The sequence below is a fragment of the Haematobia irritans genome, chromosome 3 (assembly GCF_050003625.1).
Source record: "Haematobia irritans isolate KBUSLIRL chromosome 3, ASM5000362v1, whole genome shotgun sequence".
Taxonomy (NCBI): Eukaryota; Metazoa; Arthropoda; class Insecta; order Diptera; family Muscidae; genus Haematobia; species Haematobia irritans.
This window is the reverse complement of record NC_134399.1, coordinates 195,544,797-195,567,626: the sequence shown is the minus strand read 5'-3', so window position 1 is coordinate 195,567,626 and position 22,830 is coordinate 195,544,797. Positions and strand designations below refer to the sequence as shown.

Below are 22,830 nucleotides of genomic sequence, written 5' to 3'. Positions count from 1 at the left end.
AATTTTGTCAACATTTTATTTCTATAGAAAATGTTTTCAAAATTTTATTTCTATAGATGATTTTGTCAAAATTTTATTTCTATAGATAATTTTGTCAAAATTTTATTTCTATAGAAAATTTTGTCAAAATTTTATTTCTACAGAAAATTTTGTCAAAATTTTATTTCTATAGAAATTTTTCTCAAAATTGCATTTCAATAGAAAATTTTGTCGACATGTTACTTCTATATAAAGTTTTTTCAAAATGTTATTTCAATAGAAAATTTCGTCAACATTTTATTGCTATAGAAAATGTTGTCAAAATTTTATTTCAAATTTTTACTTCTATAGAAAATTTTGTTTAAATTTTATTTCTATAGAATATTTTGTAAAAATTTTATTTCTATAGAATATTTTGTAAAAATTTTATTTCTATAGAAAATTTTGTTAAAATTTTATTTCTAGAGAAAATTTTGTCAAATCTTAATTTCTATAGAAAATTTTGTCAAAATTTTATTTCTAGAGAAATTTTTTTCAAAATGTTATTTCTATAGAAAATTTTGTCAAATTTTAATTTCTATAGAAAATTTTGTCAAAATTTTATTTCTATAGAAAATTTTGTCAAAATTTTATTTCTATAGAACATGTTTTCAAAATTTTATTTCTAAGATAATTTTGTCAAAATTTTATTTCTATAGAAAATTTTTAATGAACTGCCTGAATTTATTCTGATAATTGTTTGATAGTTTTGCTGCAAGTAGAGGATACTGATGAGGAGTGTGGCAATTGGGCTTTGCCCAAATAAATTTGACAAACATTCTTTTCCTCTGTTGATTAAGCTACACTTGTAGTTTAGTCAATGTATGGTTTTAAGCTGAAATAAAAAAAACAACAACAATGCTTAAAGAACAAAACCAACAATAACAAAACAAAACGAATGGAAAAATTTTATTTCTATAGAAAATTTTTCAAAATTTTATTTCTATAGAAATTTTTGTCAAAATATTATTTCTGTAGAAATTTTATCTCAAAATGTTATTTCTATAGAAAATTTGCTCACAATTTTGTTTCTATAGAAAATTTTCTCAAAATTTTATTTCTATAAAAATTTTTGTTAAAATTTGATTTCTATAGAAAATTTTTTGTCAAAATTTAGTTCTATAGAAATTTTGCTCAAAAGTTAAAAATTTATATCTATAGAAAATTTTGTCAACATTTTATTTCTATATAAAATTTTTTCAAAATTTTATTTCAATAGAAAATTTTGTGAAAATGTTATTGCTATTAAAAATTTTGTAAACATTTTATTGCAATTAAACATTTTTGAAATGCCTCTTGGTAGGAGACGAATATTTTGCACAATTTTCCAAAACATCGAGAAGTCTACCAATCTACAATTTTTGGTAGATTGTACCAACCGTGTATGTGAATCACCGTTCGGACTCGGCTATAAAAAGGTGATGCGATGAAGTCAAGATATACTAACATCTTGACTTCATCGCATCACCACTTTTCCATAAGCAAACAAAAAAAAAACTATTTTGGTTATCGACAGTTGCTAGTCAAAAGACAACATCCGGTTCATCGAGTACAAAAAACCATTGCTCAACTTTGAAATAAATTAATCCAGATCCGATTTAGCCAACATAATTGTTTAAAGCAAAGTGTTGTTACCGATCTACATTGGGTTAATTTTAAAAACGTGTTTTTAGTTTCGAATAGGATTTGACAGTAAAATTTATTTTTTATTAATTTACAATACAATTTCATCAGATTTTTTTTTTGAGGCAGTTGTTATGGTTTTTTTAACTAAAGAATTCATGAAAAGAATTTAAGTAATACTACATTTCTTAAGAAAAGGGGCAAATTAAATAAATAAAATATGATTATTTATCCAAGTCCAAGTAACCACAATTGCAAAATTTCAAATAATTGCAGTTTCGATTACTGTAATCCCTGGAATTTGTAATTTCTAATACCTCTTACTGAAAAGCACCCACTAATCCTATTCCAGCGGATAGTGATTGGCCAATTGATCTGATAGAGCTTTTTGTTCGGACGTTAGCCGATATATCTCTTGTTGTTCTTCTGGTGTTAAGGGTTTACGTTTGGCTTTATTTTGCAATGTCCTCTTATAGGTCTCTAATAGCTCTTGGTCAATAGCATCCAGTTTACGTTTAATTTCCAGGCGTTTTATTTCTTCCGTTGCTGCCTCATGTAAGCGTTTCAAAGCATTACTATTGTACTCAGCAATTGCGGAGAGTTCTGACATGAGTCTTTTGATTTCTGAGTGTATTTCATCTTCATCGTTATTTGGAAAATCGGAAATATCCAAAATACCCTGCTCGATAAGCTCCTTTTTTACACGTTTCTCAATGCCCACACAATTGCGCAGCATGGACAATGAACGAAAACTCATGGGAGCCGATGAATGTGTATTTTCACTACTACTATTACTATTGTCTGCTACAGCATCTACAGGATTTGGTATCAGTTGTTCTTCTATTAGAGCCGATACTAAGCGTTGTGTCAACGGCCCCGTCACACATTCATCCACTATGGAATCTGCCTTCTTTAGCATATTGTTTACTCCACCATTGTTTTGAGGTTTCAAACGATTATTTGAATTAGGATTTGATCCCTGTTGAATTTCCTTCATGTCTTCCGTGGCCCACAGTGTGGAGTAGTGAGGGCCCAAGTCTGGTATGGGTGGTACCAACGGACCATTGTATTGCTCCATTAAATCATCCAGAAGACGTAAATCTTCATTTGTCAACGGCATACAATAGGGCTCAACTGAAAGCCAGAATTTATTGGGTGTATCTATTTTGGCGGGTACGGGCTTTTGTACATCTCTTACAACACCATGAACTCCTGGGGCGCAATCCAAACTATCGTCGGTCTGAGGAGCCAGCGGACTATTTTTATTGTGCAAGTTCTTGGCTTGTTTTAATGTTGTGTGTTTTGGTTTCCGCACTAGGGAAGTTTCATCTCGTTTACGTTTACCACTATTCACCATGGAAGTGGCCGGTGATGTGGGCTGCTTTTCACCAGCCTGTCCCATTATTTGCAAAGTATGTTTGCTCTTTTTGTCCTTGTTTTTATCATCCTTATCCAGATTCTCATATTCCAATTTTAAGACTCGATAGCGTAATGCTACGCTGGACAAAAGCGTTTCTAATTCCAATTGAATATTATCCAGATCTTCGGCGGCCAAGAAATCTTCAGCTGGTTTATTCAAAGCGGCTGTGTAGACTGGCAGTTGTTTTGGACAGTCCTTTGTTTTTATTATTGGTATTGTGAGCAAGCCAGAACCTCCTTCGGTGTCGGCTTCGGGATTGGCTTGCTGTTGGCCTATCTTCCCACCGTGTTTTCCTCCGAATGAAGAAGCCATTTTCATACTTTTGGCCATATTCGAGGAGAACACGCAAATCCCGGAATAGCTACACCTTTACTTTTCCAAACTAAGCGAAACTCCTCAAAAACAATAACGCCTCAACAAAAAATGTCTATTAATTCTTAATAATAATATAAGCAATGCCAATATTTCTCAACAGGGTGTCTCAAGTACAAATACTTTTATTAAAAGCAACGACAACATGTTATCGATAATTTGTTAGCAAAAGCACGAACACAATGGATCGTTTACACTTAAAGGCCGGTATGCACCTCTAGCGAAATTTTCGGTAGCAAAAATTTATTTAATGCGCTTTACAGACTATCAGTTATTCCGGACGACAATGTCCGCGTCCAACTTTTCGATTAAAATCGTACGCATTAACCACATTGCAATTTTTGTTTGACAGACCAATGAAAAAATCGATAGCAGAAATCGATATGGTATCGATATTTTTTGTAAACAATAACATTGACTAGAAAATAAAGCCGCTTAATTTTTGTGAAATTTTAATAACAATATGTACAAAAACAAAAAAAATCAAATTAGCTTTAATTTTGTTTTTATTGGAGCTAATAGAAAAAGAGGAGCAGCCCGTTAAGAGAATATGGATACAAGGATGGTTGAAGAAGAGATCTCCTTCAAATGTGCGTCTCGTAAGAGAATTGAGTTTAACTGCACCGCAAGACTACAAGAATTATCTGAGAATGGACACCCACGTATTCGAGGAATTGCTGGATATGATAAGTCCACTCATCCAAAAACAGGACACTCATTTGAGAGATGCGAAAACTCCAAATGAAAGATTAATAGCTACGTTACGGTTTTTGGCAACGGGACAGACTTTTTCGGACTTGAAGTTTGAAGTTTATATGGGAACATCTACCTTGAGTGGAATTATAATAGAAACATGTCTTGCCATCATAAAATCGCTTAGGAATTACATACGTGTAAGTAACTTTTAATATTTGTGTTCGATATAATCCCTACAAATTGGCCAAAAGAATAGGAGACATAGAAAAGTAATATTTTAAAAAAAAAAAGGGCATACAACTATACCTATTTCTTGCAAATTTTATTATAAACTCTTGGGGATTTGCACAAAGAAACTTTTTATATTTTATAACATGTATTCATAAAAATCGACTATTAAAGAAAAGTAATCGTGAAAATATGACGATTTTAGCGGCTAAACTCGAACTTAATACCACCTTTCGCCGCTAAAATCGCAATTTTTCATGAAAATTTTAGCGGCTAAACTCGAACTTAATACTCACCTTTAACCAAAAATACATTGAAACTATTGCTTGCGAGTGGTATACAAATTGTTTGCCAAAAATCTTCTGAATGTGTCGACTGTTGCAAAATGTAAACGAATAGGTTTCCAGATTTATATGTGAAAGATAGTTTTTTTAGTGCTAAAAAGGTGGAGACACTGCTACTCGATGGAAATGTATCCGAATGGAAATTATGGACACTCAGATTTTTATGTGAAAGATAGATTTTCCACAATATGGGCTAGAAAAAAGTGGAGCGACTACTTCTCGAGAGAAATTCTTTTATCTGTATAACAAAAACAATTACTACGTGTTTATAGTAAATTCAAGTTTGTCTTTATTTAATTTTAGTAAGGTTTAGTTTTGTACACAAATTCTATCGTTTATATACTATAAAACAGATATATCACATTGAACGTATTATAGTAAATACTACTTTTTTGGCACATATATTAATATAAAATTAAAAATATATTTTGTACGGAAATATATCATATATGACATAAATCTATATTTGTGAAACGATTGCCTATTTAGGCTAATAAACGAAATGTACATATATGTATACATATATTATTGCGGTATCAATGGATTAAACGTATATGTTAATGTATAAATCGTAGATACATAGTTAATATTAGTTCGCTTATTTTGGATTAATTAATAAAGAACATAAAGGTGTGTACTATGTTCGGTTTTCGAGTTGAAAATCACTTTATTTTCGTGATTACTTTTCCTGAAATAATCAAAATTATAAATGAAAACAGACATATTCCTGTAAAGTCTTGCCGAAATCTAGAGGAACAAGAAATTACACATCAATTGAGTAAATTTATCTGCTTTATATTGAACTGTTTTAATAAAGTAACCGCGAAAATTTCAACGCGAAAAGCGAACATAGTACTTACCTTAAAATAAAAATAAACAATGGTACTAGCATGTCTTTATTAACACTATGACGCAAAATTCCAAATAAAAAATCACTTATCCCAGCCGAAAGCAATCGATGAGAGAAGAAAAGTTGTATTTGGATTTTGTTAGATTGGTTGTTGTTCGTTTTTAATGAGCCTCTGTGTATTTTTGTCGTCAAATTTGATTTTGTGCACTTTTTTGCAATATTCGCATGGCCATAGCGTGAAAAGTGCTGATTTTTTTTTTTTGCAGTCTTCATCAAAATTGTTGCTCTTAGTGCCTTAATTGTTTGATAATATTTTCATTAGTTCAAGACCTGCAGTCGAAAAACGGAAAAAATCTTTGTTTTCGTTACATTTTTGGGGTTTTAAACATGTAGATGAAATTATTCGACTTACTATATTCAACATTTTATTGGGCGAGTCAAGAGTTGTAGCTTTTCTGAAGACTGCAAAAAAATTCACAGCAATTATCGAGCTACGGCCATGCGAAAATTGGAAAAAAGTGAACAAAATCGAATTTGGCCACAAAACGAACAGCAACCAATTTTGCAAAATCCAGATACTACTTTTCTTCTCTCATCGAGTACTTTCGGCTGGTGTGATTTTTTGTTTGGAGTTTTTGTGTTGCCCTGTGTAAAAAAGTATACAAAATAAATATAAAAGTATAAAAAATGTTTTTTAGTGCGAAAAGTGCATTCCCTCACTGGTAACTTCATACTTATAACCTGCGCTTCTTTCTCCCGTCCATCCCTCTTCAGAGCTATCGCTATCGCTTTCGCTTTCCACATTTATACTTATTCGCTCACTCGAAGAAGCAATGGGTATGTTGGTTTTTGATTTGTGTTTCCTTGATGTTGAGGGGTTGAAGTCCATTGAAGACCCGCTTAAATATTCCTCTTCGAATTCGATGTCTGTTAAAGTTTTTATATTGTCCCATCTAGGGCGTTTATGTGATGTAGAGGCGTTTTGCGTCAGAGCAATTTCTACAGAGCGGTATGAGTTTTCGTTTAAGTGTGACAGTTGTCCTAAATAGAGGGTTTCGCTAATAATCCTACTTGCATACATTCTTTGTTTGGGAGAAAGAGCTCTGAACTCTTCCTCCCAAGTGCTGGCTAATTTGCTAGCATAATCTTCTTTGGTGTTCTCCATTATATTTATGGCTTTCTCCAAAAGAGTTTTTCTTTCTTTCCAGAAGGACTGTTTTTTTTTCGGCTCAACTTTCTGAAAATAATAATGAAATTATATTTTATATAAAATATATTTTTGTATTGACTGTTAAATAGGATGTACAATAAAACCATAGCAATTAATACTCTATTAAAATTTTTATTTGCAGTTGCCAAGATGTGAATATGATTGGAAAGAAGTCGCAGTTGATTTTGAAAATTTATGGAACTTTCCACATTGCATAGGAGCAATGGATGGAAAACATATTAAAATAAGAAAACCGAACAACGCAGGATCGTACTATTTCAATTACAAAAAAACTTCAGTATTGTGCTTTTGGCTTTGGTTAATGCTAATTGTGAATTTTTGATGGTTGAGGTTGGAGCCAATGGACGTGTTTCAGACGGAGGTGTCTATGCCAACAGCAAAATCCGTAGTATGTACGAATCTGGCCAGTTGAACCTACCTAATTCAGAACGAATTAATAATTTTAATATTGAATTGCCTTATGTTTTTGTAACCGACAATGCTTTTCCATTAGGAAAACATTTTATGAAGCCTTATTGTACGCCCTCATTATCAATAGAGCAAATTTATTTCAATTACCGATTGTCACGCGCACGTAGGATTGTAGAAAATGCATTCGGCATTATAGCATCAAGATTCAGAATACTCTTAGGTACTATTAACCTTAGCCCCGCAAAAACTAGAATTGTTGTGCTTGCAATATGCTATCTCCACAACTTTTTAAAATCTAAAACTCCGAATGCATATTTACAAAACATAAAAATGGCAGAGATACCACAACAAAATTGTAACAATGATAATAATATAGATGATAATCTTTCATCTTTGGGAAAACTTGTTAGAAACGATTTCTGTACTTACTTCAACAATAATAAAATATAATCATGCTGTTAACAAATTAATGTATATTTGTGCTATCTTTTCATTTTTGAACTTCTGGTAAATAGGTAGTGGATATAAATACATCATAAGAGCTGTTTTCTTTTTGCACTGATAACCAGGGCTGTGGAGCCGGAGTCGGAGTCTTGGAGTCGGAGTCTGAAGATTTTGCTGGAGTCGGAGTCGTAAAAATTTTGCTCGACTCCGACTCCGGCTAAACCAAATTTTTTAAAACACTTCACATTTTTGTAACTAAGCAAGTTTTTACTCAAATTAATTTCCATTGCGTTATTCATTCGATCAATGTACAGCATGATAGTAAATGAAAATCAACTTCCAATTACTATCTTTTTATGTTTTCTAGAATGTTAGACTAGCAGATGGGCTGAATCGATCCATTTTAATGCCCATATCAATTTATTTGAAATATTTCGAAGAATCGAAATTATTTTTTTAAATTTTATTTTAAGGCCATATACAAACATGTGGAATATTGACAGAAAAAATTTTTCAAAGTTGTTTTTTATAGAAAATTTTGTCAAAATGTTATTTCTATAAAAAGTTGTGTCAAAATTTTGTTTCTATAGCAAATTTTGTCAAAATTTTATTTCTATAAAAAATTTATTCAACATTTTATTACATTAGAAATATTTTTTTCTTTAAAAAATTTAGTCAAAATTTTATTTCTATAGAAAATTGAGTCAAAATTTTATTTCTATAGAAAATTGAGTCAAAATTTTGTTTCTATAGAATATGTTGCAAAATTTTATTTCTATTGATAATTTTATTTCTATAAAAATTTAAGTCAAAATTTTATTTCTATATAAAATTTTGTCAAAATTTTATATAGAAATAAAATTTTTTTGTCAAATGAGAAACGAGCTTTGTTTGTCTAAAATTTCGTTTGGGAGGCAAGAATTATTTTTTTGCGTGTAGAAAATTTTATTTCTATAGAAAATTTAGTCAAAATTTTGTTTCTGTAGAATATTTTGCAGAATTTTATTTACTACACAAAAATTTTTCTAAAATTGTATTTTTATTGATAATTTTTTCAAAATTTTATTTCTATAAGAAAAAATTATCAAATTTTATAGCAAATTCTATAGCAAATTTTCTCAATTTTTTTTTCTTACTGATGCTCACTGATACTCACTGTTATAAAAAATGTATTCAAAATTTTATTACTATAGAAATATTTTTTTCTATTTAAAATTTAGTCAAAATTTTATTTCTATAGAAAATTTAGTCAAAATTTTGTTTCTATAGAATATTTTGCAAAATTTTATTTCTATAGAAAATTTTGCAAAATTTCGTTTGTTACACAATTTTTTTAATTGTATTTCTATTGATAATTCTTTCAAACTTTTATTTCTATAAAAATTTTTCCAAATTTTATGTCTATAAAAATTTTATTCAAAATTTTATTTCTATAGAAAATTTAGTCAAAATTTTGTTTCTGTAGAACATTTTGCAAAATTTTATTTCTATTTTATATAGATATATATTTTATTTACTAGACAAAAATTTTTCCAAAATTGTATGCTCACTGATACTCACTGCTAAGTCGAAAACTTGTAGAAATGACTCAAATTTTCAAATTTTTCAATGAATGAATCATAAATGCATTTTTGCGAAATTGTCTAAACAATTATAAATATTTCCCAAATATTGCCCGAGATTTTGTAAAAGTCTGATTTGAGATTTTATCAAAATTTAGATCTAAATACAAAGTTGTGCAGAGTATATTATAACCGGCCCGCCCGACTTTAGATTTAGATTTAAATTTTAAGTACATAGATTTTGTAGAAGTATATACAATTTTGTCTAAATCAATTCAGATTCAAATTGATGCATATGGGAATATAAACCTTTATATAGCTCGCAACAAATTTAAAGGATTTGAGATAGTATCAATAACTTTGGTCCCCAAATACATATACTGTTGGTATCTTCTCATATAATGATGGGAATTTATATCATTATTTTATTTATTAAACATTGCCCTAAATTTGAAATAAGAGTTCAATTGGCATCTAATGTGAAATTAAGAACTTTTTTGCACACATAAATAAATACGATACTTTATATCGATCCACCTACGGTACCCCCACAATAGAACTACAAAGTAGTGGTATTAAAATGAGATTTAGTTATATTACCCGGAGTCGACTCCGGAGTCGGAGTCGAGCTGATGAAAAATGCTGGAGTCGGAGTCGAGCAAAATTGGCTCGACTCCACAGCCCTGCTGATAACCAGTGCTAAAATAAAACGCAAAAACTTTACCAGGAAAATTACCAAAAAACCTATTGTTCAATTTTCGTAAATGTTATTCCATTCCATTAATAAATATCAGATTTTTAATATTTATAGTATTTTTATGTTAAAACAAGTATATACAGCCGTAAGTTCGGCCAGGCCGAATCTTATGTACCCTCCACCATGGATTGCGTAGAAACTTCTACTAAAGACTGTCATCTACAATGCAACTACTTGGGTTGCGATAACACTTCAAATTCCTTAACACCGTCTTCTAAATTGTAAGTTAGTCCATACGGGGTATATTTTAAACAAAGAAGGCCGATTAAATACGTTTATAATTCAGTTTGACAAAATTTTCTATAGAAATAATATTTTGATAAAATTTTCTATAGAAATAAAATTTAGACAAAATTTTCTAAAGAAATAAAATATTTGCAAAATTTTCTATAGAAATAAAATATTTGCAAAATTTTCTATAGAAGTAAAATTTTGACAAAATTTTCTATATAAATAAAATGTTGACAAAATTTTCTATAGAAATAAAATATTGACAACATTTTCTATAGAAATAGAATTTTGACAAAATTTTCTACAGAAATAAAGTTTTGGTTGATTATTATAACCCCCATATAAATCTGAGGATCCTTTTATAGGGGGGAATTGGACCAATTTGTGCATGGCTGTTTGGGACCATATACATATACCAAATTTCAACCGGATCGGAAGAAATTTGCTCCTCTTAGAGGCTCCACAAGCCAAATCTTAGGGTCCCTTTATATGGGGGCTATACGTAAAAGTGGACCGATATGGCCCATTTTCAATACCATCCGACCTACATCGATAACAACTACTTGTGCCAAGTTTCAAGTCGATAGCTTCTTTCGTTCGGAAGTTAGCGTGATTTCAACAGACGGACGGACATGCTCAGATAGACCCAGAATTTCACCACGACCCAGAATATAATTTATGGGGTCTTACAGCAATATTTCGATGTGTTACAAACGGAATGACAAAGTTAATATACCCCCATCCTATGGTGGAGGGTATAATAAAATGAATTCTATTGTTTTGTTTTCAAAAATGTATGCTACTTCAATTTTATTCAATCTACTCCACTTTTCTCCAAAATCTACTTCACTCAATTTTTCACTAGCGGCAGCACTGATTCACATCTACTATTTTAACTTAGTAATATCAACTTGAGATAATATCGAGACGTTCACAATTGCGGCTACGAATTTTTAATATTTTTGGGAAACTACAATGGCAACCCTTCTCAATCATAATAAATATTTATTTAAATAGCCTGTGTTTGTTAATTAGTGTGTAAATATAACCATCGTGTCCAATTTAATCCTTAACAGCAAATGATGAGTCAAATGCAAATGCAGTATCTAGTAAGTTTGCCACATTAGAATGTATCGAAAATTTATAAATAAAATTTCCAATTTATTTCACAGCAGTCGCCACAAGGTATCGAGACCAGGAATGCTGTCACAATCGCCTTCGCACACCATGCAAGCTTACAAAAGTATTTTCATCTATTGCGTTCAATTATTTGTGATTGAATTCCAACGTGGTAGTGTGATTTCGTTATAATTGGCTGGAAAACTACAAGTGACTATCGTTACACGTAGATGAGGAATATGATCACCTCCAAGAGCAAATGTTATTTTTGGCTGCGGGCCACGGAAATTGAAAGAGGATTAAACACTCAGTATGCTTCATCCAAGAGTGGCTTAAAAAGGAGGTTTCTTGCTTAATTTATATCGCTAAATGACCACCAAATGATCTCAATCCGTTGGACTTTTTGCCTGGAGCATTTTTAAGAGTAAGGTTGCCGCTAAAAAAAACTGTAAACAACGGTACTATTGATTCCAAAAATTCCAACCACAAACGTCCAACAATATGCTTTCGACTATATAACAGCAGCCATATAAAGAAATCAATATTGTCCAATAAAGAACATTTTCCAACTATGTTTAAGCGTATGAATCAATATCTATGATCGTTGCAGTGATAGATATTCGAAAGTAAGACCGAAACTAGTCACGTATACCATTTTGTTTAGCGTAGGCCAGTTTATTCTCTGTCCATAGGAAAACAGCCTAAACTCTGACCAAAGGCTGTTCATTAATATGTTTTTGAACTCATGTGAACATACTTTCTTTTTGCCTTGGTGCAGCGTATAGTGGCACCCAGGGTTGGCCTGTCACAAACTGTGACATTTGCGACACACATTTGCGTCAGTATAAAAGTATGTCGCAAAACCCATAAACCTATTGCAGAAAACCTTATTTGGAATAGAAGTTGTGAACATTTATTAATTAATTTTGCCAGTTTCTGCAGACATTTATGAAAGTTTTCCCGCGGTCAAGCCCATTTTCTTAGGTGGTATCGAAATTCCCGTTGGTGAGTGCTCAAAATACCTTGAGGAGGCTGAACTTTAAGCTAAGGAAGGACGAGAAAAGCCCCCTACTTGTGCAAAAGGCAATATTGTGAACATTCCGAAGAATTGAAACTTCACATTCCAACGTCTTGGATATAATCGAATTCGTTGCCTAGCTAACTAGACTACAGTTTTTTGAGTTTTCGACTTTTGTGACTTTTTCTACATTTACTACGCGTATGTGACGTTAACAACTTTGCGACAGTCGCAAACCTAAAAATTTTTGATACAGACCATCTCTGGTGGCACCATAATTGAGTACAAAATAGACTTGAATACAAGTATTATTAACTTTATTTTATTGTATTAATGAATATACGTAGAATTATTATAACTGGCGCGACAGCATCGATTTTTTTGCTCATATTTAGAAGCTAACCAAACTAATTTACTAAAATTTGTGAGAATGGTTATTGGGGACGTAAAAATTTTGTTTGTTTTTTATATCTTATAAACGTTATTACGTATTTCTTACATATGGCTGAGATATACCAAATTTTTATTGACCGTTTTGAGGGGGCATTACAGTACTACATATATATTCAGCTTTTTGGGTAAATACTATAGATATTCATACATATTGTTTTAATTGTACTACAATAGCCAAGTTCATATTTTGTTTTTGTCAAACTAAAACATGTTTATGTATTCGAGCTTATAAATAGCAGACAATTTTTATTTAGGAGGTTTTTCTAAATGTGATTCTATTTTCAGTGCACAAGTTTAAGTAATTCAGAGTGAAATTTTGCCCTACCGTTGTCGTATGAGTGTAAATCGAGAGCTATATTTAAATATGAACATATTTTTTCAAAATCAATAGCGATTGTCTCCGAGTCAAAGTAAAACTCGGTATCAAATTTGAGAACGATTGCACATAAACTGAGTGCTGTACATTGCACACAAAATTACATGTACAGACAGACGATTACCATCGGTACACTAAACTATGGAGACGAGATAGACATATGGTGTCTTTGGCAAAAATGCTTAGGATGGGCTCCTGAGTCGATATAGCCATGTCCGTCTGTCCGTGAACACGTTTTTGTGATCAAAGTTTAGGTCGCAGTTTTAGTCCAATCGACTTCAAATTTGGCACAGGTATTCAACAAATTTGAAGGAATTCAGATGGTATTGAAAATGTGGATCACAAAGTGGTGCAGGGCATAATATAGTCGGCGCCGCCCGACTTTAGACTTTCCTTACTTGTTTTATTGTAGAAAATGTGAACATATAAAAAAATGAAACTGGAACTGGGAATTGTTAAAACATTACGAATAAAATTTAGATAATATAATTACTTACTTCAACATCTAAAAACTCCTCCAAAAGCTCCTCCGAACAGGTTCCTTCTTCTTGACTTTCTTGGTCCGAAAGGAAGGATAGGTGCTTGTAGTACCACAAAGTGGGCTTATATACACTGGCCGTTCCAGCGCCAGATCTTTCGCTCTGTCGAATTTTTTTTAGTTCGCGTCTATATGCGCTTCTAATATTATTAATTTTTTTTAACGTCCTCTACCGTTGCCGTATTATTATGGGCTCTGCATTTTTGCAGTAGAACGTCATAGCCCATTTGACGTAAGTTTTTGTTCCGATACTCATCTGATTTTATTTTCCATAGTTGTGGGCACTTCTTGTATAATTCAATAAATTCGATGGTAAATACGTGGTCCATTTTGTTTGAAGATAGATTTTCAAAAAAATTAGTATTTTTCTTTGTTACGTAAAGTGTTTGAGGATTATTTGGCCAAAACTTTGCGTTGCTCTCCTTGCATTAAATTATTTGGAATATGGCGCTTTTTACCGTTTTCCATTTTCTTCTTCTTGATTATTTTTCAGCAAATTTCGATAATTCAAAACTAAACGATAATCGATAGCTTTCGATAATAAATTTATCGTATACAAATCTGACCGAATTGACACACTGTACGATTTCTTTCCAACACCGACATTCCGTCCGGAATAACTGATAGTCTGTAAAGCGCATAAGTCTACAACAAAAAAACAGGGCTGTGTACACAAATTTTAAACCAGCTAATCGCTTTTAAAAATTGTTAATATATGTTCCAAATATTCCTCAAAAAAATTGTTTATTATTTACAGACATTTTAAAACTTTTACGCACACAATGATTGTAATAAATGATTGTAATAATTAAATGTTTGCTGCCAAAATATGCTTTTGACAACCCTGTTATTTTCATTAGAGGTGCGTACCAGCTTACGAAATTGAACGCTACCGAAAATTTCGTTAGCATAAATAGCAATGCATTTCTTATGGGAATGACATTTTTCGCTAGAGGTGCATACCGGCCTTAAGAGTATGGTAGCGATGTAGGTAAAAAAGGTTTGCACAGAACCAATCGAACCAAACCAAAGTAAGCACAACAAATATCAAATCCATGCGGCAAAGAACTTGTTGGTACTAGAACTGTTTTGAAATCCCGAGATTTCAAAATATAGAATCCCGGGGTATTCCGAGATTTTTTCGGGATCCCGACATTTTCGAGATTCTTTAAATGCATCGCCAAAAAATTGTTGTACGTACATTAAACCAATTTAATTTAATTCACTTTTTAACAAAAAACAAAAAAAAAAGAACATAAGAATAAATTAAAAAGGAATTTTAAATTGGTATCATATTTAACAAAACAAGTCCAACTAAACAATATGAATAAAAGAATAACAAAATTTATATAAAAAAATAATTAAAAACAACTTCATATCGCTATCTTACTCAACAAAACATTTTAAGGATTTTGATTATATTTGGTATATTTTCGTACACTTGTGTTAATCATTTTGTACTTCAGGCATCCAAATTTTTATCAGATAAACGCGATCTTGGCATATCGTCGTTTTACTTTCTTTGCCTTTTATTTTATGTTGCACGAATTCCATTTCACATGAACTCATTGTTCTATGAAATCTAAGGGCCATTTGTACTGAATGAAGACTCCAATTTATTAATGAATAATACTAAAAAGCCACAAATTTAACACATTGGAATTATTTTTTCGGGATCCTGAAAAATCCCGGGATTCGGGCTTAATCCCGTCCCGATATTTATCCCGGGTGACAGCCCTAGTTGGTACTTTGGTTATAAATGTTTTGCGTGCGTTATTAATGTTCTACTAAACTTGAAGCTGCTCAGCTGTGTGGTCTAATTGTGTGAAAAAATAAATATTTTTTGTAATATTATTTATTGTCCTTGAAGCCTTTTTATTACAATCAATAAAAATAAATAAAGAAAGAAATATAAACGAATTTCACAAATTTATTTATTTTATTTATTTTTTTTGCATGTCAAATTCTTGGCATGAATGCTAAACCAAACGTCTTGCTAAAAGCATACTACAGCGTGTCGAATTTAAACATTTTTCCAATATTTAATGGCGTTTTCTTGTAAAATAGCTTTACTTTTTCACATTTTGCCCGGAATATGATATTTTTAGGTTGTGTTGAGAAAAGATGACAGCAGTTAGAAAATGTTTCGAATTCTTAAAATGTTTCGATTTCTTAAACCGCGCTTAGAAGCGAATTGAGGCATTTTCAGAATTGCCGATAAACACAGTGCTTCTATTCCCAAAAAGCAGAGTTGCATTCAACTGTTAATGGTGATTTGAATAAGTTAATGATGACCATAGATAACCTAACTAATAGATGGCCCATCGGTGTCAAACGCAGTCTGACAGTTCCCAAAATGAGGAATAAACGAAGAAAATAGGGGGAATTACAAGTTCTCTTTTACCCTGCCAGCATTTCAAAGTTCCATTTCATCCTTATCGCTACCACAGACTCGTAAATGTCACTACAACAATCGCCAACTGTGATGGGGGAAGCATATCAAAAAGTACAAAATGTACATGAAAGTATTTTGCCATCACTATTGTTAGAAGAGCCATTTTATGAAACGCCAAGCGCAACTAGCTTATTATAATTTATTTAAATAAAAACGAAAATAAAGTGCTGAAAAAAATAGTTACTACGCTTAAAATTGTGAAAGGTATATGGTGAACAATATTCGATCATGATTCTTTTACAACAACCTTAAAATTCACTTTTTCTGATAGTTTGAAGGGGCTCTTATTGGTGTCGTTCTAAATTGATCTAAATATGCACCTAATAATTGCACTGATGAGAAACTTTTTCGTAGTAACTTGGCGTGGTACAACTTCTCAATAGTGACGGCGCTTTTCCGACGAGTTTTTGATGACGTATATGATTGTTTTCGACGTAGTGGGGATTCTCAGAAGCGCCCCCAAATTCAAAAAATGTTGGCAGGAATATCGTCGTTTTATCATTACTTTTTATTTTATGTTGCACGAATTCCATTTCACATGAACTCATTGTTCTATGAAATCTAAGGGCCATTTGTACTGAATGAAGACTCCAATTTATTAATGAATAATACTAAAAAGCCACAAATTTAACACATTGGATTTATTTTTCGGGAACCCGAAAAATACCGGTATTCAAAATAAAAAATCGCGGGTGACAGCCCTAGTTGGTACTTTGGTTATAAATGTTTTGCGTGCGTTATTAATGTTCTACTAAACTTGACGCTGCTCAGCTGTGTGATCTAATTGTGTGAAAAAAGAATCCATAGGCTGCCGTTTGTCAAAATATTTTTTGTAATATTATTTATTGTCCTTGAAGGCTTTATATTACAATCAATAAAAATAAATAAAGAAATATAAACGAATTTAGCAAATTTATTTATTTTATTTATTTTTTTGCATGTAAAATTCTTGGCATGAATGCTAAACCAAACGTCTTGCTAAAAGCATGCTACAGCGTGTCGAATTTAAACATTTCCCAATACTTAATGGCGTTTTCTTGTAAAATATCTTTACTTTTTCCACATTTTGCCCGGAATATGATATTTTAGGTTATATTGTGAAAAGATGGCAGCAGTTAGAAAATGTTTCGAATTCTTAAAATGAAGCCGCGCATAGAAACAAATTAGGGACATTTACCGAACTGCCGATAAACGAGAGCGCTTCTATTCCCAAAACGCAGAGTTGCATTTATCTGTTGATGGTGAGTTGAATAAATCAATGACGACTAACTGCAACGTTTTCATACGTGTTTTATACCAAAGACATATAGCGCAAGCCAGAAATGATGCTCTTATATTTCATTTATTGATTTTGTGCTTATTTGTGTGTAAAAATATTTATTCTTTAAGGTGAGTATTAAGTTCGAGTTTAGCCGCTAAAATCGTTAAAGTGAAAACTAAATCAGTAAGAAAAATGCATGAAATTATACGTATTTGTTGCAAATTTTATTATAACTTGATGGGGAAAAGCCCAAAGCAAATTTTCACAAAGTTTGTATTCCTTAAAATGGATTATTAAAGAAAAGTAATCGTGAAAAAAATGACGTTTTTAGCGGCTAAACTCGAACTTAATACCCACCTTTACATACAAAATAAATGCAAAGCAATTTTTCAGAAAAGCAATAATCGTAATAAGTATATCAGAAGCTGAGCTTCTTATATCGCGATATTCAAAGCACCCTGTGAATAGTAATTTATTATCGATTTTGTTTAAAAAAATAGTTTGCACCCTGTTCTCAGTAAAGCAACGCTGTCAATATCAACGCAACAATACAGCTATTTGTTGTCAGTGTCATCTTGGCTGCTCAGCTGTTTCTTTGTTTAGTTAATTTTTATTCTTCAACAATTCAACATTTACAAGTGCAACAATTACGGGATCGGGGCCAAGCTCTGTAATTTAGAACAATGCGTGGCTAATCATACGTAATATTTCAAATATATTTAAATTTGTTTTATTTCTTGTTTCGTTTTTTTGTGCTGATGCGTTCGAAAAAGTGACGTGAATATAGTGATAAATAATATTGCATACATTGTTAATAAGTAAATAGTCAATAAATTTAAGTGAGGGATTCAAAAAGATAAAAGCGTATAGCCCATACACACCTAAAAGACTGAAATGAAAAAAGTGAAACAATAACTATGAATATATTGTTAGCGAATTAACCAAGATATCATTGCAAAGAAAGAAAATTGGAAAAAGGGAATAAGGCAGACGAACACTCGAATCACAAATGTAAGTTTGTAAATTTAGAGAATAGGTCTAAGCTAAAACTATTTTGATTCGGGGAAAAAGGCTGGAAGCTACCACTATATAGCATTTTAAGAACACAAAAAGATATTCAGTGATAATTCACTAGATAATTTAAAAATTAATATTTTGTATAAGATGCTAAAGCCCCTAGGCATACTCATGGGAACGATGTGTTCCTATGGAACATTTTACCACTCAGTTTGTACTCGGGACCAAAATCGTTTTTAAAGATGTTGGGGCATATCGAGATGGTGTCTTTTTTAAAATAAATTCCAAAACAAATTTCAAACGGGGTAAGACTCGAGCTTTTTGCTGGACATTGTATGGTGTAAAAAATTTTTTTTGATAACCATTTCTTGACTATCTTTGCTGCATGCTTAGTATACCAGTCCGCTCGAAAATCCACTTCCGTGGTCCACAAAATCGGGTAAATAGTTCTATAGATTATGGAGACCTCTATTTTGTAAAGTTTCGAAATGGTGGCACTATTACTCCATTTCGGTATTTTTGTAATTGTAATGCACCAGATTATTATCTTCTAGGCGACTAGTACAATTACTCATTATTTGTGTTTCTCCGGGGACGCCGGTGGTTGTTGTTAATAATTTTTTGGTTTTCTAGGGATGGGCAATTTTCCTTTTCATATTCCACCCGCTCCTTAAGGCATTGCGGATTTCTCTTCGCTTCGACGTACATCATCATCCTTTTCGGCAAGAATGACCATACCAATAGCTATGCTACGTCCGGCATCACTATTGGGATCTTCATGCCAACTGAACTTCTCCATCGCGTTGAGATGACAACCCTTCGAGGTAGCAAAACAAATCCGCTTAAATTAGAAAATACACATCAATTTAATTTGCAACTTTGGAGACACATTTTTATTGAGAGAAACACATCATCGGTCTACGTTCAGACGTAGTTTTCTTGAGAGCACTATTTACATAAGAATCTATATTCAGGGATATTTTATACCAAAAATACTATTCAATTTCTTTTTTCGGTTCTGATATTAGTGGTCAAATTTTTAAATTTCTTCGCTTGAATCAACACTCAAAACTGCTTGGATAAATAGGCTAGAGAAATTAAAAATTAAGTTGGAAGATATGCAGAGTGACCTGGTAGTGGGTTTCGTCGGTTTAGCAGGACTAGCGAATAGATGACGACGACATTTGGCCCTTGGTTACAGTTTGGACATACGACCGCTACTCTGCTGCTATCATACGTAGGAGTTGGGGAGGCTGGTCTTAGGTTAGGTGGCAGCCCGATGTATGCGGCTCACTTAGACTATTCATCCCATCGTGATACCACATTGGTGAACTTCTCTCTTATCACTGAGTGCTGCCCTATTCCATGTTAAGCCCAATGACAAGGGACCTCCTTTTTATAGCAGAGTCCGAACGGCGTTCCACATTCCAGTGAAACCACTTAGAGAAGCTTTGAAACCCTCAGAAATGTCGCCAGCATTACTGAGGTGGGATAATCCACCGCTGAAAAACTTTTTGGTGTTCGGTCGAAGCAGGAATAGAACCCACGACCTTGTGTATGCAAGGTGGGCATGCAAACCATTGCATCACGGTGGCTCCTTTGCTGATCATATTTGCGAAGACTACCCTTGGAACATGCCTACTAGGCTGTTTCAGCGGCTTTTTATGTTAATTGTTGAAATACTACTCTTGTATGTTATATCAGGTCTATTTCCTCCGGTGCCATAGGCTGTGGTTGGACTCCGAGAAAGCAGGGTTAAAATTGTACATTCGGCTAAAGTAAGAATAAATCGGGTCTGTCTGTTATGCTGTCAGAAATAGAGTCTCACGTTTTAAAGTAAGAATAAATCGGGTCTGTCTGTTATGCTGTCAGAAATAGAGTCTCACGTTTTATCAAATGAAGATCCATCCTAATATTTCTGGAAGGTGATTTCGAACCAGGGCTGCCAATTTTGCCGATTTATGGGCATTTTGACGATTTTTTACTCAAAACATAGCAAATACCGATTTTCCGATTTTTGCCCCAAAAATGACGATGATTGTAATTTATCTTGCATCGGCCTTACGGCTTTAAATTACAAAATTGAGCAAATAAATGAAAAAATGAAGATATTAGCTCGGTTCAAAAATGTGGACTATGTTAGAAGCAGTTCGTTTACACTTTTAGAGCCAGCAAAAGAGAGAATACATTCGACAATAGTCAGATAGAGAAATTGTAAGTTTTTGCTAGAGATTTCATACATGTAGGAGCTATACCTCATTTTACATCTACAGTATTAGTATCACTCGTGCCAAAAATAATCCACCAAAATTTGAAGAAAATTTTATCAAAAATCTACCAAATTACAAAGATATCTTGTAGTTGTTGATCAAATTTTTGTGGTTGGTATATACAAAAATTTTGTTTTATTCGAAAGAATAAATTTATAGAACATTTTGTTAAAATTTTATTTCTACAGAAAAAGTTGTGAAAATTTTATTTCTATAGAAAATTCGGGCAACACATATGTAAATATTAAAGATCTTTATTTTAATTTTTAAATAAAAAACTTACTGAAGTAGAACTATATATTTAAAAAAAATATATATTTTTTATATTATTTTTTGAATTGCATAGCATAGCATTGCATAAAAATGTTTTTTTTTTATTATATTTTTATACATATTTTTATTTATATTTTATATCGTTGTTAAATTTTTTGGTACGACCTTCTTATTCTTTATTTTTGGTTATTTTTAGATCTGTTCTAAAATGTTCATTATCATTTTGTAGTTGAAATGCATAGTTGTGTTAATTTTCTGTTCTTGATATGAAATAAATATTTTTGTTTTTAACGAAAAACTAGTTTGGTTTTAATATTATTAACATTGCAGATTTTTTGACGATTTTTAAAATGGAAGTGACGATTATGACGATTTTTTCGGAAAAAAATGACGATTATTAATTTTATTGGCAGCCCGGTTTCGAACGTTACAGCTTCAAAAAGCTATGAGAAACCGCTTTGAAAATGAAGTCTGCCCAGGGGCGAATCTTGATCTCAACATAAAGATGAGTACTGTTACAGTTGTGGGGGCATAATAAATGTGTGCTATGGAAGTTCACATTTTTTCTACAAGCAGTGGCCTATTTATATAAATTGTAATGGGCTACTATAATTACATGTTTAGGAAATTATAGCATGTAGATGATTTAAAAATATTATCTAAGTTAGCTCCGGAATTCTAGGGTTGTTTGTGTTGTAACACCATCGATATGAATTAACTGAAAAGATCAGCCAAATAGATATTTTGCAGACATCAACAAGAGGTTCGGATGTCAATGCCTCCAGAAAGAGCTGAAATAGAAGATATGTAGAGGTGTAACAGTACGGGAGATATCACCCCATTTTGGGGAACTCCCTGTTTCACATTACATATCTTGGGTTGTTACCCTTTTGGTTGACCAAAAATTTGGTTAGCGCTACAATTTTGGGTTAGGAGGGCACATTGTAAGTCTAGAGAAATTGACGAGGGAAAGTCCCTCAATATCTATACAGTAGATCCACCCTAAGGTTTTTATACCCTGCGCCACACTGTGGAACAGGGTATTATAAGTTAGTGCATATGTTTGCAACACCCAGAAGGAGGCGAGATAGACACATGGTGTCTTTGGCAAAAATGCTCAGGGTGGGCTCCTGAGTCGATATAACCATGTCGGTATGTCCGTCTGTCCGTGAACACATTTTTGTAATCAAAGTCTAGGTCGCATTTTTAGTCCAATCGACTTAAAATTTGGCACAAGTATGTCTTTTAGCTCATAATAGAACCCTATTGATTTTAGAAGAAATCGTTTCAGATTTAGATATAGCTCCCATATATATATTTCGCCCGATATGGACTTATATGACCCCAGAAGCCAGAGTTTTACCCTAATTTGCTTAAAATTTTGCACAAGAAGAACAATTAGTACTATAGTCAAGTGTGCCAAATTTCATTGAAATCGGTTCAGATTTAGATATAGCTCCCATATATATCTTTCGCCCGATATGGACTAATACGGTGCCAGAAGCCGGAGTTTTACCCCAATTTGATTGAAATTTTGCACAGGGAGTAGATTTAGCATTGCAGCTATGCGTGCCAAATTTGGTTGAAATCGATTCAGATTTAGATATAGCTCCCATATATAGCTTTCGCCCGATTTACATTCATATGACCACAGAGGCCAATTTTTTGCTCCGATTTAGTTGAAATTTTGCACAGGAAGTAGAATTAGCATTGTAGCTAAGCGTGCCAAATTTGGTTGAAATCGGTTCAGATTTCGATATATCTCCCACATATAGCTTTCGCCCGATTTACACTCATATGACCATAGAGGCCAATTTTTAACTCCGATTTAGTTGAAATTTTGCACATGGAGTAGAATTAGCA

General features: G+C 32.4%; 3 protein-coding genes and 1 long non-coding RNA gene across 7 annotated transcripts in view; 2 read left to right on the top strand and 2 right to left on the bottom strand.

Annotated features, from left to right (window-relative positions):
• Positions 1-22,830, top strand: part of LOC142230631 (solute carrier family 53 member 1-like) — a 68,673-nt gene that overhangs the window by 3,029 nt on the left and 42,814 nt on the right. Inside the window, exon 1 of one of the 3 annotated variants that reach the window (XM_075301271.1) lies at positions 17,973-18,418. The exons of 1 other annotated variant lie outside the window; for it this stretch is intronic. The gene's annotated coding sequence lies outside the window, so the exon portion shown is untranslated. Of the gene's footprint in view, positions 1-17,972; positions 18,419-22,830 lie in introns of those variants that run through there. One more of the 3 variants, XM_075301272.1, reaches the window with a different exon arrangement.
• On the bottom strand, positions 1,685-3,536 carry Ada3 (transcriptional adaptor 3). The gene has a single exon (XM_075301248.1). The coding sequence runs from the start codon at positions 3,389-3,391 to the stop codon at positions 1,985-1,987; it is 1,407 nt and encodes a 468-aa protein (XP_075157363.1). The 5' UTR covers positions 3,392-3,536; the 3' UTR covers positions 1,685-1,984.
• Positions 6,058-13,858, bottom strand: LOC142230613 (uncharacterized). Its single transcript, XM_075301247.1, has 3 exons — positions 13,651-13,858; positions 6,286-6,788; positions 6,058-6,196 (listed from the first exon to the last, which is right to left on the bottom strand). The coding sequence occupies exons 2-3, from the start codon at positions 6,714-6,716 to the stop codon at positions 6,130-6,132; spliced, it is 498 nt and encodes a 165-aa protein (XP_075157362.1). The 5' UTR covers positions 6,717-6,788; positions 13,651-13,858; the 3' UTR covers positions 6,058-6,129.
• On the top strand, positions 10,802-11,878 carry LOC142230614 (uncharacterized). 2 transcript variants are annotated; one of them, XR_012720751.1, is made up of 3 exons: positions 10,900-10,981; positions 11,053-11,296; positions 11,360-11,878. It is a non-coding gene; the product is annotated as an uncharacterized LOC142230614 (long non-coding RNA). The 2 variants fall into 2 exon arrangements; XR_012720750.1 differs by having other exon boundaries at positions 10,802-11,296.